The 17726-nt window shown below is 42.4% G+C and overlaps 1 protein-coding gene across 1 annotated transcript in view; it reads right to left on the minus strand.

The window, feature by feature from the left end:
• Positions 1-17726, minus strand: part of LOC106588514 (helicase SKI2W) — a 44267-nt gene that overhangs the window by 6897 nt on the left and 19644 nt on the right. The window contains exons 20-27 of the mRNA XM_014177624.2: positions 12124-12255; positions 11603-11740; positions 11282-11386; positions 10967-11102; positions 10580-10706; positions 10053-10263; positions 4681-4791; positions 3043-3261 (exon numbers count right to left, since the gene is read on the minus strand). Coding sequence (XP_014033099.2) covers positions 3043-3261; positions 4681-4791; positions 10053-10263; positions 10580-10706; positions 10967-11102; positions 11282-11386; positions 11603-11740; positions 12124-12255 — 1179 coding nt within the window. The remainder of the gene's footprint in view (positions 1-3042; positions 3262-4680; positions 4792-10052; positions 10264-10579; positions 10707-10966; positions 11103-11281; positions 11387-11602; positions 11741-12123; positions 12256-17726) is intronic.

Genomic DNA, 17726 nt, shown 5'->3' on the forward strand with positions numbered 1-17726 from the left:
TGGATGGCACCTTTATAAACCACTCCAGACATGGCTCTCGCCTCGCCCATCACTAATTCAGCCCTCTTTAGAGCACTTCCATGTTTCAGGGCTGTGTTCAGGGGAGTGTGTATCGGGTGTGGCGCCCTTGCTGCGGGGTAAGACAGCTGTGTGCGTCTAGCCTGAGCTCAAACCAGTGTGTGTGTCACCAGTGGCGCGGCTAGGCTGGTACTACTAAAACTCAGAAGCCAACATGTCCATCCTCCATCCATGTACATTACAGATGACACATTGAAATGTATAGTTAGTGCTTTCAGAAAGTATTCACACCCCTTTACTTTCTCCACATTTTGTTGTGTTACAGCCTGAATTAAAAATAGATTTAAATGAGATGTTGTGTTACTGATCTTCACACAATACTCCATAATGTCAAGGTGGAATTTTGTTTGTAGAATGATTTACAATTGAATACAAAATTGAAAGCTGAGTCAATGAGTATTCAACCACTTGTTATGGCAAGCCTAAATAAGTTCAGGAGTAAAAATGTGCTTAACAAATTCCATAATAAGTTACATGGACTCATTCCATGTTCAATAATAGTGTTTAACATGATTTCTTTATGACAATCCCATCTCTGTAACCCCACACTTACAATTATATGTAAGGTCCCTCAATCGAGCAGTGATTTTAAAACACAGATTAAACCACAAAGACCGATTGGCAGATGTGTAAAAAGCACACTGAATATCCTTTTGAGCATATCCTGTTATTAATTACACTTTGGATGGTATATCAATACACCCAGTCACGACAACGATACAGGCGTCCTTTCTAACTCAGCTGCTGGAGAGGAAGGATACTGCTCAGGGATTTCACCATTAGGCCAATGGTGATTTTAAAACAGTTACAGAGTTTAATGGTTGTGATATGAGAAAATGGAGGATGGATCAACAACATTGTAGTTACTCCACAGTACTAACCTAAATGACAGAGTGAAAAGCGGGCGGCAGGGTAGCCTAGTGGTTAGAGCATTGGGCTAGTAACCAAAAGGTTGCAAGATCGAATCCCCGAGCTGACAAGGTACAAATCTGTCGTTCTGCCCCTGAACAAGGCAGTTAACCCACTGTTCCTAGGCCGTCATTGAAAATAAGAATTTGCTCTTAACTGACTTGCCTAGTTAAATAAAGGTGAAATAAAAATTAAAAAGGAACCGTGTACAGAATAAAAATATTCCAAAACATGCATCCTGTTTGAAAATATTCCCCAAACAATAATGCTTCGTATTCAGGGCAAAAAGTTTATTTCTTTGCCACATTTTTTTTGCAGTGTTACTCTTTGGCCTAGGGGGCAGTATTTTCACGTCCGGATGAAAAGCGTGCCCAAAGTAAACTGCCTGCTACTCAGGCCCAGAAGCTAGGATATGCATATAATTAGCAGATTTGGATAGAAAACACTCTGAAGTTTCTAAAACTGTTAGAATAATGTCTGTGAGTATAACAGAACTGATTTGGCAGGCAAAACCCCGAGCACAATCCATCCAGGGAAAAACATTTTTGAGGTCATTGTGTTTTCCATGGGAAGCCCTATTTATGAGGAACCTGGTTGCAGTTCCTATGGCTTCCACTAGATGTCAACAGTCTTTAGAAATTGGTTGATGTTTTTCTTTTGAGAAATGAAGAAGTAGGGCTATTCATTGTAAGTGTCACTCCAGGTGGACTCTACTGTTTTGGTGCGCGTGAACTGGAACGCACTTCACGTTGTTGTTATCTGGTATTAGAAACAGTTTATTCCGTCTTAAATTGTATCGATTATTTACGTTTTAGGGTACCTGAGGTTGGATTAGGAACGTTGTTTGAAATGTTTGGACCAAGTTTACAGGTAACTTCTTAGATACTTTGTAGGCATGTTGGGCGAGTTGAAACCGGTGTATTTCTGAATGAAACGCGCCAAATAAATTGACATTTTTGGGACATAAAGAAGGACATTATCGAACAAATGGACCATTTGTGATGTTTCTGGGACATTTTGGAGTCTCAACAGAAGAAGATCATCAAAGGTAAGGCATTAATTATATCGCTATTTCTGACTTTTGTGGCGCACCTGCTTAGTTGAAATAATTTTCATGTGTTTGTATGCGGGGGGCTGTCCTCAGATAATCGCATGGTCTGCTTTCGCCATAAAGCCTTTTTGAAATCTGACACAGCGGCTGGATTAACAAGAAGTTAAGCTTTATTTTGATGTATTACACATATATTTTCGTGAATGTTGAATATTGATATACCTGTAGTTTGAATTTGGCGCGCTGCCATTTCACTGGATATTGTCAAATCAATCCCGCTAAAGGGATTGGTGCGTGAAGGGATCCATAAGAGGTTTTAAAGGAAATCACAAACCAAAAACTATTTGTTGGTATTTGTTTCATTAGTCCATTGTTGATATAGTCCCACATTTATTTGTATGTCAGCAATCAAGTTAAGATATATAACTTTCACAATACAGAAATACAGCCGGTATGATTCATTTTGCATTTGATGCAAAACCCACAGCTATAATCACTTCCAAACGTGCTTCTGCAAAGCATTCACTAAGGGGTGTGAATATTTATGTATATGAGATATTTCTGAATTTCATTTTCAATAAATTGACAAATATTTCTAAAAACATGTTTTCATTTTGTCATTATGGGGTACTGAGTGTAGATGGGGGAGAAAAAAATTGTTGCACAACCTTCACAACTATAACACATAGGGGACAGACACAAAAACACAAAAGTGTAACCTCAACCCTACCCCAGTAGACAACCAAGCACATTCTACCACCCCAACACACACACACACAGGGAGAATCTCAATTGCATTTCATTAAATTCCTTGCGTCCTCTCTCCTCAAAACCCATTGGATGAGGTCAGAGGGGAGTGACCTCTGATCTTCTCATTCAATAAGTTTTGAAGAGGCAAAAAAAAGGACCCAAGGAACCAAGGAAATGCATTCTCTCACACTCTCATCCCTACCCCTCTCCACCTCTCCCCCTAAACCCAAACCTCCCCCCCAGTTCCCCCATACCTCCTGCAGTGTGTTGGTGATGTGGGGCTCCACCTGGGTCTTCTGTTGAAAGACCAGACAGGACAGCAGGGCGGCGCTCTCCTCAGGGGCCAGGGGACTCAGGGCATTCTCAAACAGTAGCTCTGTGAGGAGCAGCTCATGGCTACTGATCTGGCAGGCCACCCTGCCCTTCAGCTGCACAGCACCGCTATTGTCCACGTACTGCAGGGACTGGAGCACCTGGGGATGGAGGATAATGCCTTTATTACACTAGTGTTACATGGTGATGGATCGTTTGCGAACGAAAGGCTGTTTTTAAATAGATATTTTTGGTGAATGTCGGGAACAGAATTGGATCTTTGAACAAGTCGTTCATTTGGCTCCCTGATTTGCATACTGTTACTACAGATTTTTGAGCTCCAGACAAAAATGATCTGCAGATATGTTTTATAACTTCTCTGACGATGGTAATTCCTCATTGCAAGAGAGCCTCTTTCTGGTCCACACACATTTTTGCAGTGCGTTAACAACAATTCTTAATTTGGTCAGTTAAAAATGTATTTGAACTCAATGTCACGATCTGACATAATGGCAGGCAACTTTGTAGGCTTTTACGTCAGAGATGATCAATTATTCATGTTTTTAGGTACATTTTAAGCATTTTACATTCATAAACCATGTTGCGGGCACTTCCAAAACATTTCACGAGCCGTTAACCATTTGTTTTACACCTTGTTCAGTCATGTTTGTTACCTCATTAGCTATCTAGCTAACAACCTGGTAACTTTACCAGTATGTCCAAACATCTGGGGGCACAGATACAGGTATTTGTGTCAACATTTGAGCGTTTTATATTAAACAAATGTATTTACAGGGTTAAATATTAGTTTCTAGGGCACAACATGAGCTTCAGAAGTAGCTATAATGTACATATGCTATATCTCAATCTATTAAATAAATTAACATTTTCTGCTGCTTCTAAATTATATGCTTTGCTCCTAACTTTTTAAAGTTGGGAGCACCGGTGCACCCAATGGAAAATGTTACTTTAGAGCTCTGCATGTGTATGAACTAGTTAAAGCTACAATGTGTCACTTTTTGGGGCGACAACCAAATTCACACAGAAATGTGAGTTATAGATCTGTCATTCTCTTTGAAAGCAAAGTAGATATGTTCTGTGTGTGCTATTTCTATGCTTCTCATAATTAAATTTAGTATTTTACTTTTGGTTCACTACACCAGCTTCAAACAGCTGAAAATACAATAATTTTGGTTCTGGAAAATATATTTCACAGCGGTTTAGACGGTACAATGATTCTCTACACAATGACAGCTTGTTTTGTCACAAACTGAAATAAGGGAAACTATTAGGATTTTAGCAACTAGGAAATGGCGGAGCGATTTCTGCATATTACACCTTAAATCAAATGAAATGTATTTTCTAAAGTCTTTTTACATCAGCAGTTGTCAAAAAGTGCTTTACAGATACCCAGCCTAAAACCCCAAAGAGCAAGCAATGCAGAGGCAGAAGCACAGTGGCTAGGAAAAACTCCATAGGAAAAACTCCATAGAAGGCAGGAACCGAGGAAGAAACCTACTGTATGAATAGTTTTTAATTGAATATTGGATGTGCATTAAGACAATGGAAGTCAGACATACCTTGATTCTCTGGTGGTACTCTGGCAGTAGAGACAGGGACTGATCTGAGATGAGGAAGAGCAGTTTGTCCAGCTCCTCCTGAACACTCATCCTCTCCTGCACCCGCAGAAACTGCGTGGAAAAAGGGTGAAAATTATATACACTATATACAAAAGTATGTGGGCACCCCTTCAAATTAGTGGATTTGCCTATTTCAGCCACACACGTTGCTGACAAGTGTATAAAATATAGCACACAGCCATGCAATCTCCATAGACAAACATTGGCAGTAGAATGGCCTTACTGAAGACCTCAGTGACTTTCAACGTGGCACCGTCATAGGATGCCACCTTTCCAGCAAGTCAGTTCGTCAAATTTCTGCCTTGCTGGAGCTGTCCCGGTCAACTGTAAGTGCTGTTATTGTGGAAACGTCTCGGAACAACAACGGCTCAGCCGTGAAGTGGAGGAATAATGGTCTGGGACTGTTTTTCATAGTTCGGGCTAGGCCCCTTAGTTCCAGTGAATGGAAATCTTAATGCTACAGCATACAGTAACATTCTAGACGATTCTGTGCTTACAACTTTGTGGCAACAGTTTGGGGAAGGCCCTGTTTCAACATGACAATGCACCCGTGCACAAAGCGAGGTCCATAACAGAAATGGTTTGTCGAGACCGGTGTGGAAGAACTTGACTGGCCTGCACAGAGCCCTGACCTCAACCCCATCGAACACCTTTGGGATGAATTGGAACGCTGACTGCGAGCCAGGCCTAATCGACCAACATCAGTGCCTGACCTCACTAATGTTCTTGTGGCTGAATGGAAGCAAGTCCCCGCAGCAATGTTCCAACACCGAGTGGAAAGCCTTCCCAGAAGAGTGGAGGCTGTTATAGCAGCAAAGGGGGGACCAACTCCACATTAATGCCCATGATTTTGGAATGAGATGCTCGACGAGCAGGTGTCCAAAAATTCCTTTGGTCATGTAGTGTACAATCACTTTATCTATGCACTCCGAACAGCAATAGAGAAGAGGTCTGTAGAATTATTTCATATACTGTGCAACTATTTGATCACATAGATTGCACAGCAATTTCACCTAATTCACAATACATTTATTCTAAAGGTGAGCCTGTACATGGATAGGCTATCACACACACATACAGTGGGGTCCAAAATTATTGGACCCTTGATAAAGATGAGCAAAAAAGACTGTATAAAATATATAATACAAACTGAGCTACAGACCCCTTGACTTTTTCCACAATTTGTTACGTTACAGCCTTATTCTAAAATGGATAAAATGTTATATTTTTTATCAATCTGCACACAACAAATCAAATCAAAGTTTATTTGTCACGTGCACCGAATACAACAGGAATAGACCTTACAGTGAAATGCAGGCTCTAACCAATAGTGCAAAAAAGGAATTAGGTGAACAATAAAGAAATAAAACAACAGTAAAAAGACAGGCTATATACAGTAGCGAGGCTATAAAAGTAGCGAGGCTACATACAGGCACCGGTTAGTCAGGCTGATTGAGGTAGTATGTACATGTAGATTTGGTTAAAGTGACTATGCATATATGATGAACAGAGAGTAGCAGTAGCGTAAAAGAGGGGTTGGCGGGTGGTGGGTGGGACACAATGCAGATAGCCCGGTTAGCCAATGTGCGGGAGCACTGGTTGGTCGGCCCAATTGAGGTAGTATGTACATGAATAGATAGTTAAAGTGACTATGCATATATGATAAACAGAGAGTAGCAGCAGCGTAAAAGAGGGGTGCAATAGAGATTGCATCATCTGTGGATCTGTTTGGGAAGTATGCAAATTGGAGTGGGTCTAGGGTTTCTGGGATAATGGTGTTGATGTGAGCCATTACCAACCTTTCAAAGCACTTTATGGCTACGGACGTGAGTGCTTACGGGTCTGTAGTCACTTAGGCAGGTTGCCTTTCTGTTCTTGGGCACCCCATAATGACAAAGCAAAAACAGGTTCTCCCATCTCCACAGAGAAACTCTGGAGCTCTGTCAGAGTAACCATCGGGTTCTTGGTCACCTCCCTGACCAAGGCCCTTTTTTTTTTACACCTTTATTTAACTAGGCAAGTCAGTTAAGAACAAATTCTTATTTTCAATGACGGCCTAGGAACAGTTGGTTAACTGCCTTGTTCAGGGGCAGAACGACAGATTTATCAGTTTGGCTGGGTAGCCAGCCAACTTTTTCCATTTAAGATGGAGGCCACTGTGTTCTTGGGGACATTCAATGCTGCAGAAATGTTTTGGTACCCTTCGCCAGATCCGTGCCTCAACACAACCCTGTCTTGGAGCTCCATGGACAATTCCTTGGACCTCATGGCTTGGTTTTTGCTCGGACATGCACTGTGGGACCTTATATAGACAGGTGTGTGCCTTTCCAAATCATGTCCAATCAATTTAATTTACCACAGGTGGACTCCAATCAACTTGTAGAAACATCTCAAGGATGATCAATAGAAACAGGATGCACCTGAGCTCAATTTCGAGTCTCATAGCAAAGGGTCTGAATACTTACGTAAACAAGGTATCCATTTTTTTATTTGTAATAAGTTAGCAAAAATTTCAAAACAACCTGTTTTCGCTTTGTCATATTTTAGAATCAGGCTGTAACGTAAAAACAAAATGTGGAAAAAGTGAAATGGTCTGAATACTATTCGAATGCACTGTATAATGTATGCCCCACAAAATGGAATGGCCTGTTTAATAGAGTGTCGATAGCTCACATACACTATCTCCCAAAGAAATTAGAGCTCAGCAGCACAAAGCCTACTGTCTAACTGAGCGATGGCTCTAATGACATGCAGTCCTAATGTATCCCTTCAGTGAGACAGACAGCGGTGACTCTGCTCATTCTACATGGGTAATTATAGAACTTCCTGCTCTGCTGTTCTCATCTCACCCTGGAACATGGCAGTAAGTAGCCTTGCACGAGAGGAGCTGGAGCCTATCTCCTGTTTCTGTAGCGTGATGCAGCTTGATGTGCAAGTACTTCGCTAGTCTATCACAGGGCCTGGCCCCCCAATCTATCTCCTTAATGCGGAGTGCCAGTCAGAGACGTAGCGGGTCCCATTTTTACAGTCTTTGGTATGACTCTCCTGGGGATCGAACTCCCAACCTTCCAATCTCAGGGCCGACACTAACCAAAAGGCCACAGAGTTGGCCACTGAACAAGGCAGGAAAATATCTAACAAGGCTTAGTTTTACAATGCTTAGTGCAGGCCAGGGTTCCCGTTAGGACATTTGACCGGCAGCATTTTAATTTACTGGACTATATGCACTGGTTGCGTAACCTGATTAGGGCGTTCATCCACGGGTTCTCAGAATGACAGAAATCCCATTTAGTTTATGGTAATTCATCTTAACAGGACATGCAACTCGGATGCAACGGCGTGCGTCATTCTTACTGAATTCCGACAAGTAATTTAAAGATGTTAGAACAAGGCTAACGGAAGCATTCCAAAAAATGGACTAATTGTATAAACTTACTCCTGTCTATACAGAAATACAGAAAGCATGATTTGGCCACAGAGGATCATTAGCTTCCTCAAAACAAATTTAAAGCTGTGAATTGTTTTAAATCACATCGCCTACAGTCAGAAGGGCCCGCAATTTGGACATAGCGCAAGAAATACCAAACAGGTGACTGTTGAGTTGCGACTGAGTGAAAAGCAGAGAGACCCAGCCAGGCATATCGCGATATTTCAAAATATCATCTCGCAAAAACAGTTTGGAAAACAAATGGCTATTGCTGTAAAGAGAAGACAACGAAAAGACTCCAATCTGACGTTAAGTTATCAAAATTCTCAACTTAATTGAGCGAAACGTAACCCATCTTATTGGCACCAGTGGAGAACATCAGCCATTTGCCCAGTGAGTGTGCATATTCACTGTTATTGCTCTCAGTGCCAGTGTTTTTGGACAATCATTTCCTCCTCCAGGTTAGATGGACGTCATATTGTATTTTTGTCTCCCTTTTTTGTAAGCCAAATATGTGAATCAGACAACGTCGTTTTTATTGATCTGTCAGTGTCAGCAGAGTAGGCACCCTGTAATTTGTCACATTTTAATCAATCTACACACAATACCCCATAATGTCTTCAGTCATATAAAGTGAAGTAAAATTGCATGAAATGTGCTTATAAAAAGGCCAACATTGTCTTGTGCAAAGAAAATAGAAAAAAATATAGGCTATCTGATATAGTCTACTCTATGCAACTTCGAGCTGCATTGAACAGTCTTTTTTGTGAACAGTAATTAAGTTATATTATTAGCCTAAATTATGACGATCCAATCTAATCATCACATTACGAGTAGTAGTTGATCTTACATAAGTCTGCAAATGCGAGCAATCCTTTATTATTTTAAATGGTGAAAATTAGCTTCCCCAAACTTCAAACCCACACGCCGCCTACATTAGAATAACTGCCCACATTTACTTTTCCTCAGCCAACAAGACGAGTAACGAACAACAAAAACACTAGCCTATGTCAACCTACTATCCCCCATAGTAGAAAAGTGAACCTATTCTATTGGTCAGCTTGTCATTCTGTGCGAGAAAGAAAGCCTATTCCAAACAGACTCTGGGACAGTTGTGGGACAATAGATCCCAAATTCATTTAACCAGTAGGCCTAGGCTGCATTCCCAAAAACTTTAAAAAGCAATGAGGTTCATGCAGCAGATCAGAACGTTTAAACATAAAATGTTGATAAACTATTATTTCTTGACATTATAAGCGCAGCAATGCGCACATTAAAACACATTTCACTCCAGCAGCAACAAACAGCTGTTTGAATTCTTGCGCTACATCGACTTGTATTTCAATCAACGAATAGGCTAAAATGCATAATTTCGCAAAGGGATTATTATTTTTTCGAACAATTGGCCGGCACCATTTTTATTTCGCATCTTTTGATATTTTTTTTAATCGACCAAAAGCCGGCTATTACCGGAAACAATGGTGCAGGCCCAAATAAATTACAGTCTGACATAATCACTATTAGAAAGCAGTATAAAAAGGGCTTGTATTCATAAAGAGTCTCAGAGTAGAAGTGCTGATCTAGGATCAGGTCGACCCTGTCCATGTAATCTAATTCATTATGATCAAAAAGACAATAACAGATCCTATTTCAGAACTCCTACTCTTGACACCCTTTGTCCTAGACCATAGATTGAAACAAAGAAGGAAGGAAAGGGAGAATGAAGTGGAAAAGATAGACGGAAAGAGAGGAAGACAGAGGAAGACGCAGGGGTGTGGAGACAGTCTGTCAGACCTGTCTCTGTTCATTATATGAGTGCTCCAACTTCATTACGGCAATATCAGGTCAGTGTTTGGAAGTGACACACACACTCACACACACACACCTGTTCTGAGAAGGTGGGTGAGTGGATGCAGTTGAAGTCTTTGAGGCTGTCCTGCAGCACGCGCAGCCTCATGGTGCCCTCCACCACATCCACACTCTTCAGCTGGAGGTCATTCACCGCGTCAAGGGTCACCACCCCGCCTGGGTTGGCCTCCGCCAATCGCAGGAGCTCCTGGGTTGCCGTGGAGATGGCTTGGCCCGGAGGATCAAGCCTGTGAGAAATGGGAGGAGGGAGGGAGAAAGGATGGAAGGAAGGAGAGAAAGATGAAAATAGACTCAAGAGTGGTGGCTCTTTATTTCTGTGCATTCAATGATATGTAGAGTGCCTTTCACAAAATAAAGGCAGATGGAAGACATCACACATATAAACCCCTCATTTGCATAGATAAAACATGGCTATGTGGGCTTAGTGGAGCCATAATGTGCAAAAAGGCGGAAACATACTGTATACGCTCCATGATAATGCATGAATGTACACACACAAATTGTCCCACACTGTCACACACACACACACACGGACACACACACCTGAAGCGCGGCTGCTGCCTCTTGTTGTAGTTGTCGATGATTCGGTCAGGGATCACCTTCAGGGTCTTGACTGTGATGGCTGACACGTCCTGTAGCTTCAGCTTCTGGACCGTGTGACTGCAGGGACCTATCAGCGGATCATATAGAATGTGCACACTCGTTATTGGTTATTCTGTTGAAGCGTACGTGGGCTTGTTAGTTAGTGTTAGCATGTGTGCGTGTTGAGGTAGCTGTGTGTGTGTGTTCACTTAGCTGTGTGTGTGTGTGTGTGTTTAGGCACCTGTGTGTGTGTTGTGTCTTTATTGGTAAATGTGTATGTCTCTAACAGGGAGAAGTCGAGCATCAATCCGTGTGCGTTTCCATGAATAAAGGTGTGCATGGACTGACCCTCAGGTAGAAAGAGGGCAGTGTTGTAGAGGTGGGGGAAGGCACTGGCGTTGGGGTTGTCCCCTCCTCCCTCCTCGTTGCCTTTCTCACAGATGACGAGAGCAGTAAACGTACGATTCACTGAGTCGCTAGACACCTGGGAGAGATATTAAAGAATTGACGAGAGGAGAAGTGAGAACGATAACTGCATTACATGCCTTTGTCAACTTAAAAAGCAGTCCACACACAAACCCACACAGACAAACAGACACACACACCCACCCACACAGACAAACACACACCCACACAGAAACACAGACACACAGACAAACACACCTGTAGGATGACTCCAAGGGCGTTGAAGTGCTGTTTGTTGTTGACCACTACCACTCGTCCCACGGAGAGAGCCTTCAACCCATTCACGGACCCCAGAACTGCACACTGAAAGATGGACAATTAGCAAATCATCGTGATGCTGTATTTTTTTTTCTTCTTCAGATTGACACTTTTGCACAATCAATTATATTGAGTCGTTTTGTGATGTGGTTTGAGCTTGAGTGTTTTGAGACCGTGTGTGTGTGTTACACATACGTAAGTGTGTGCCCGCGAGCACGTATCTTTGTGAGTGCGTGCCTCTACAGTATGTTGTGTGTGTACCTGCAGCGCCTCAGCGGTGATGCGTAGCTCAGTGACAGTGTAGTAGTACGGCAGCAGGTCAGACAGCTGCCCCTCCGTGTCCAGAGGAGGAAGAGAGGACAGAGTCTGTTTCAACTGACCTATCTGTTGCTCATGGGCCTGAGAGAAAGAGAGGAGGAAAATATACACCTTTATTAGATCATATGAGCTGGAAATTTGTCTTCTGCTTTTTTTTTGGACCCAACCCCTCTCATACTTATGTAAAGTATGTAAAGTACTTATGTAAAATAAAATCTAAAAGGAATGTAGATTAATGTAGATCCTCATTAAGCATGAATAAACGTGACATTAAATATGAATATTACGGACAATATTTCTGTTCTGACTCCTTCCATCAAAAGCTGAACGGTCCTTTGACCATTCAGTTAAGAACCATTCAGTTGAGGACTACCAATTTTTAAAACTGGTAGTCCTCAACTGTCGTGTCATGCATTATCTCTAGTCTTTTGCCCCAAGTGCTTGTGGGTAATGTAGCACAGTACCTGTGTGTCTCTGTGGCTCTCAGAGAAGCTCCTCCTCATCATGTCCGTGACACGGAGGGCCTCCACACGCAGCAGGTTGAGAATCATGGTGTAGGTCAGCCTGAACTGGGACTGCAGCACTGTGGGCTTCCCCTAGAACGTCGCATTAAACTTTAGTGAACTACTTACAGAATATAAACTCATCAGAGGAAAAAAAAGCCCCTTTTTGAGGACCCTGTCTTTCAAAGATAATTCGTAAAAATCCAAATAACTTCACAGATCTTCATTGTCAAAGGTTTAAACACTGTTTCCCATGGTTGTTCAATGAATCATAAACAATTAATGAACATGCACCTGCGGAACAATTGTTAAGACACTAACAGCTTACAGACGGTTAGGCAATTAAGGTCACAGTTATGAAAACTTAGGACACTAAAGAGGCCTTTCTACTGACTCTGAAAAACACCAAAAGAAAGATGCCCAGGGTCCCTGCTCATCTGCGTGAACATGACTTAGGCATGCTGGAAGGAGGCATGAGGACTACAGATGTGGCCAGGGCAATAAATTCCGTACTGTGAGACGCCTAAGACAGCGCTACAGGGAGACAGGACGGACAGCTAATCGTCCTCACAGTGGCAGACCACGTGTAACAACACCTGCACAGGATTGGTACATCCGAACATCACACCTGCGCGACACGCACAATCCCTCCATCAGTACTCAGACTGTCCACAATAGGCTGAGAGAGGCTGTACTGAGGGCTTGTAGCCCTGTTGTAAAGCAGGTCCTCACCAGACATCACCGGCAACAACGTCGCCTATGGGCACAAACCCACCGTCGAAGGATCAGACAGGACTGGAAAAAAGTGCTCTTCACTGACGAGTCGCGGTTTTGTCTCACCAGGGGTGATGGTCGGATTCGCGTTTATCGTCGAAGGAATGAGCATTACACCGAGGCCTGTACTCTGGAGCGGGATCGATTTGGAGGTGGAGGGTCCGTCATGGTCTGGGGCGGTGTGTCACAGCATCATCAGACTGAGCTTGTTGTCATTGCAGGCAATCTCAACGCTGTGCGTTACAGGGAAGACATCCTCCTCCCTCACGTGGTAACCTTCCTGCAGGCTCATCCTGACATGACCCTCCAGCATGACAATGCCACCAGCCATACTGCTCATTCTGTGTGTGATTTCCTGCAAGACAGGAATGTCAGTGTTCTGCCATGGCCAGCGAAGAGCCCGGATCTCAATCCCATTGAGCACGTCTGGGACCTGTTGGATCGGAGGTTGAGGGCTAGGGCCATTCCCCACCCAGAAATGTCCGGGAACTTGCAGGTGCCTTGGTGGAAGAGCGGGGTAACATCTCACAGCAAGAACTGGCAAATCTGGTGCAGTCCATGAGGAGGAGATGCACTGCAGTACTTAATGCAGCTGGTGGCCACACCAGATACTGATTGTTACTTTTGATTTTGACCCCCCCTTTGTTCAGGGACACATTATTCAATTTCTGCTAGTCACATGTCTGTGGAACTTGTTCAGTTTATGTCTCAGTTGTTGAATCTTGTTATGTTCATACAAATATTTACACATGTTAAGTTTGCTGAAAATAAACGCAGTTGACAGTGAGAGGACATTATTTTTTGCTGAGTATTTACAAAATAATACATATAGGAGCAGTCAGCATTGTACATCAGGACGCACAACTGCAACGCATTTCGACTACTAGTGGTGACGTGTCTCTAGAAATAGAGATTGGGCAAGTAAATGTCATGTCAGGAAAATAAACTATAGACAAAACATAAATACACAAATCATGATCACGTCAGTGTACAAAAGCAACATGGAAAATAACGCACAGGGATGTACAGGAAGTGCATAAAGGGATAATGTTTTAGAGTTGTGTGCGTAAAACACAATATATGCACTGTTGCGTAAGACACGATCAATAAAAAACAAGACGCACACCATGGCAATTATCAATAAGTCAGAAGAACAAGGAATAAAACACAAAAGGCTACTGGTCAAGTCTGGGAAGGTATACTAGAGAAAACAGTTAGCTATAGTTGTTAGTTTAATCCGTGGGGAGTGACAATATCTAGGAGGTGGATCCATTTAGACTCTTTTTGTAGTAGGAAACGATGAAAATCACCCCCTCACTTACCCTGGGCGACAAAGAAGAAGTGTCATTAAAATGGATGTCATTTAAAATGAATGTCACTTTTATGTTGTACACACAAAAAAATAGAAATAATTGGAGGTAATGGAGCAGGAACCTTTTAAAGTGGATTGAGAAAGGTTAGTGCTAGATCACACAGGGTGGAGGTACGGAGGATGAAGTTGAGCATTTCTAATCATTTAGACAGCAATTAGCAAAGCAAACAACTGTTATAGGAGCGTACATTTTCCCCTGATGATCTGACCAGGAACAACTTTGGCCCATAGTTATACACTAACAGTCAGCGATTAGCTACCACTGCTATCGAGCAATTACTGTTAGCATAAGGCTAAAACAACTTATCCGAAGACTGATCCAACAATTGATCAACAACGGTAGTGGGCAGCGAGAGGGTAATAGGGAGAATTGATCATATTTTCTACAGTATAGCAACAGGAGGACCAATTCAGGGTGGAAATAGTCCACCCCAAAGCCCCATATTAAAGTCCACTCAAATGCCCCACATTAGAGAGGTCGGTTAAAAATAAGGCCCTTGACAGTTTAATGAGGCACTTGTTTATACAATCTAGCACGCAGCAACCCTAGAGGAATGTATGGCTTTTCCCTAAATGGCACCCTATTCCCAAACCCTACATAACGCACTACTTTTGACCAGTTCCCTATGGGCCCCTGGTCAAAAGTAGTGCACTACATAGGGTGCCAATTGGGACGCAGACTATATTCTGTACAATGGCGGAGCACTTAGTGGGCAAGGTAGATGGAACCTATTGGGGGATTTTGGATTTAAATTGGAAATATGGGATTTTAATTATTATATCCTTGGTAGAATAGCAATCCCTTTCTAAGTAAGCCAAGTAATACACTTCTAAAAAAGAACTGACTGATGTAGAGCAGCGGTTTCTAAACGGGTCCTCTCCAGGGACCACCAAATCACTGTCAAATGTTAGCAGAGTCGCAGATTTTATTTCAATAAAATATTTTAGAGGTCAAATTTTATATCAGTTTAATCAGTGAAAGTAACATGGATGTTTATTAAACAATTTTCATTGTAAAAAGTTATGTAGAATTGTTAAAAATCATTAATACTCTCAACTGTTATTCTTTTTGGCAGAAAAAAATAAACAATAAATAAATAAATCACCAAGACTTGAAAAGCAATACGATCGGCCTGGTTCTTCATTTTTCTTTTATTTGCAGCTTTGTTCTACTCTAAGTGCTTATGGAGTACCCTGGGGTTCAGAGATAGTATCTCATCCAATTCACAAAACAAAGACAGCAAGGGTAAGAAAGGGCATAGTCTTGACCAAATTATATACACAGAATTTTTGGGGGGTTTGCAGAAATGTGTTTACATCCGTTTTAGTGCACATTTCTCCTTTGCCAAGATAATGCATCCACCTGACAGGTGTGGCATATCAAGAAGCAGATTAAACAGCGTGATCATTACACTGGTGCACCTTGTGCTGGGGGACAATAAAAGACAACTCTAAAATGTGCAGTTTTGTCACACAACACAATGCCACAGATGTCTCAAGTTTTGAGTGAGTGTGCAATTGGCATGATGACTGCAGGAATGTCCACCAGAGGTGTTGCCAGAGAATTTAAAGTAAATTTCTCTAGCATAATCCACCTACATGTCATTTTAGAGAATTTGGCAGTACGAACAACCTGCCTCACAACCGCAGACCACATGTAACCACGCCAGCCCAGGACCTCCACATCCGGCTTCTTCACCTGCGGGATTATCTGAGACCAGCCTCCCAGACAACTGTGGAAATCCACAACCGAAGAATTTCTTCACAAACTGCGAATCTATGTGCTCGTTGTCATCACTAGGCTCTTGACCTGACTGCAGTTCGACGTCGTAACCGACTTCAGTGTGCAAATGCTCACCTTCAAAGGCCACTGGCACGGTGGAGAAGTGTGCTCTTCATGGATGAATCCTGGGTTCAACTGTACCGGGCAGATGGCAGACATGGCGTCATGTGGGAGTGCGTTTTGCTGATGTCAACGTTGTGAACAGAGTGCCTCACGGAGGCGGTGGGGTTATGGTATGGGCAGTCATAAGCTACGGACAACGAACACAATTGCATTTTATCGATGGCAATTTGAATGCAGAGATACTGTGATGAGATCCTGAGGCCAATTGTCGTGACATTCATCTGCCGTCATCACCTCATGTTTCAACAGGATAATGCACTGCCCCATGTCGCAAGTACACAATTCCTGGAATCTGAAAATGTCCCAGTTATGCATACTCACCAGACATTTCACCCATTGAGCATGTTTGGGATGCTCTGGATCGACGTGTACGACAGCGTGCTCCAGTTCCTGCCAATATCCAGCAACTTCGCACAGCCATTGAAGTTGAGGAGTGGGACAACGTTCCAGAGTCAACAGCCTGATCAACGGCCTGATCAACTCTATGTGAAGGAGATGTGTCGTTCTACTTGAGGCAAATGGTGGTCACACCAGATAATGACTGGTTTTCTGATCCATGCCCCTGACTTTTTTTAAACGATATCTGTGACCAACAGACGCATATCTGTATTCCCAGGCATGTGAAATCCATAGATTAGGGCCTAATGAATTTATTTAAATTGACTGATTTCCTAATATGAACCGCAACTCAGTTCAATTTTTGAAATTGCATGTTGTATGTATATACTGTACTCTATACCATCTACTGCATCTGGCTATCTCAGCTAGCTTCTTTACATTGATTGATTTGACAGATGTGATCATAGATAACCTATGGCATTTGCAAGTCAGTGGCTACTTTTTCTCTAGCTCCCTCCCATGCACACCACCAGCCCCTGCAGATCCCCCGTCGTGCTGCAGCGCGCAGTCTCTCCCATGTTGTGCAGGGTGCGCAGAAAACAAGTGTCCAAGTTTAAATAAAGGGAAGGAAAAAATGACATTTTTTGACTATCCGGATATGTGTCAAAATGTAAATAGTGAAATTACTTGAAATGCCCATACCTAAGCTATACCAGCAGTAGATATTAACTGGAGTAATTTCTGGTCCAATATTACATTCTCAAGAAACCCACATCACCAACTACAATTTTGCACACATGAGTTATGAGACTCTGAAAAAACTTTTTCAGATGAACATAAATTCAACCCCTCTGTATGCTCTGCCCTCAGGGTACTCCTCCTTCATATGGTTCGTTTTGGCAATCGGTGGCTTCATCATTATCAAGCATTTTGTCTAGACCCATCCCATGTCCTTCCAATGTGCTACTGCTTAATGATTATACTTCACTGAACCTAACATACAGGCAAAGAAGGATTTGGCTTGCCGGCCTAACAGCAGCCAAGAGAATGGTTTCCTTACGATGGCAAGCCCCACACATTCTGACACATCAGCAGATTTTTTCATTCATGGACATTGGACCATACAGTTCAAGTTGAACAAAGTCAGACAATATTAACATATGGACTACAACA

The sequence above is a fragment of the Salmo salar genome, chromosome ssa27 (assembly GCF_905237065.1).
Source record: "Salmo salar chromosome ssa27, Ssal_v3.1, whole genome shotgun sequence".
Classification (NCBI taxonomy): Eukaryota; Metazoa; Chordata; class Actinopteri; order Salmoniformes; family Salmonidae; genus Salmo; species Salmo salar.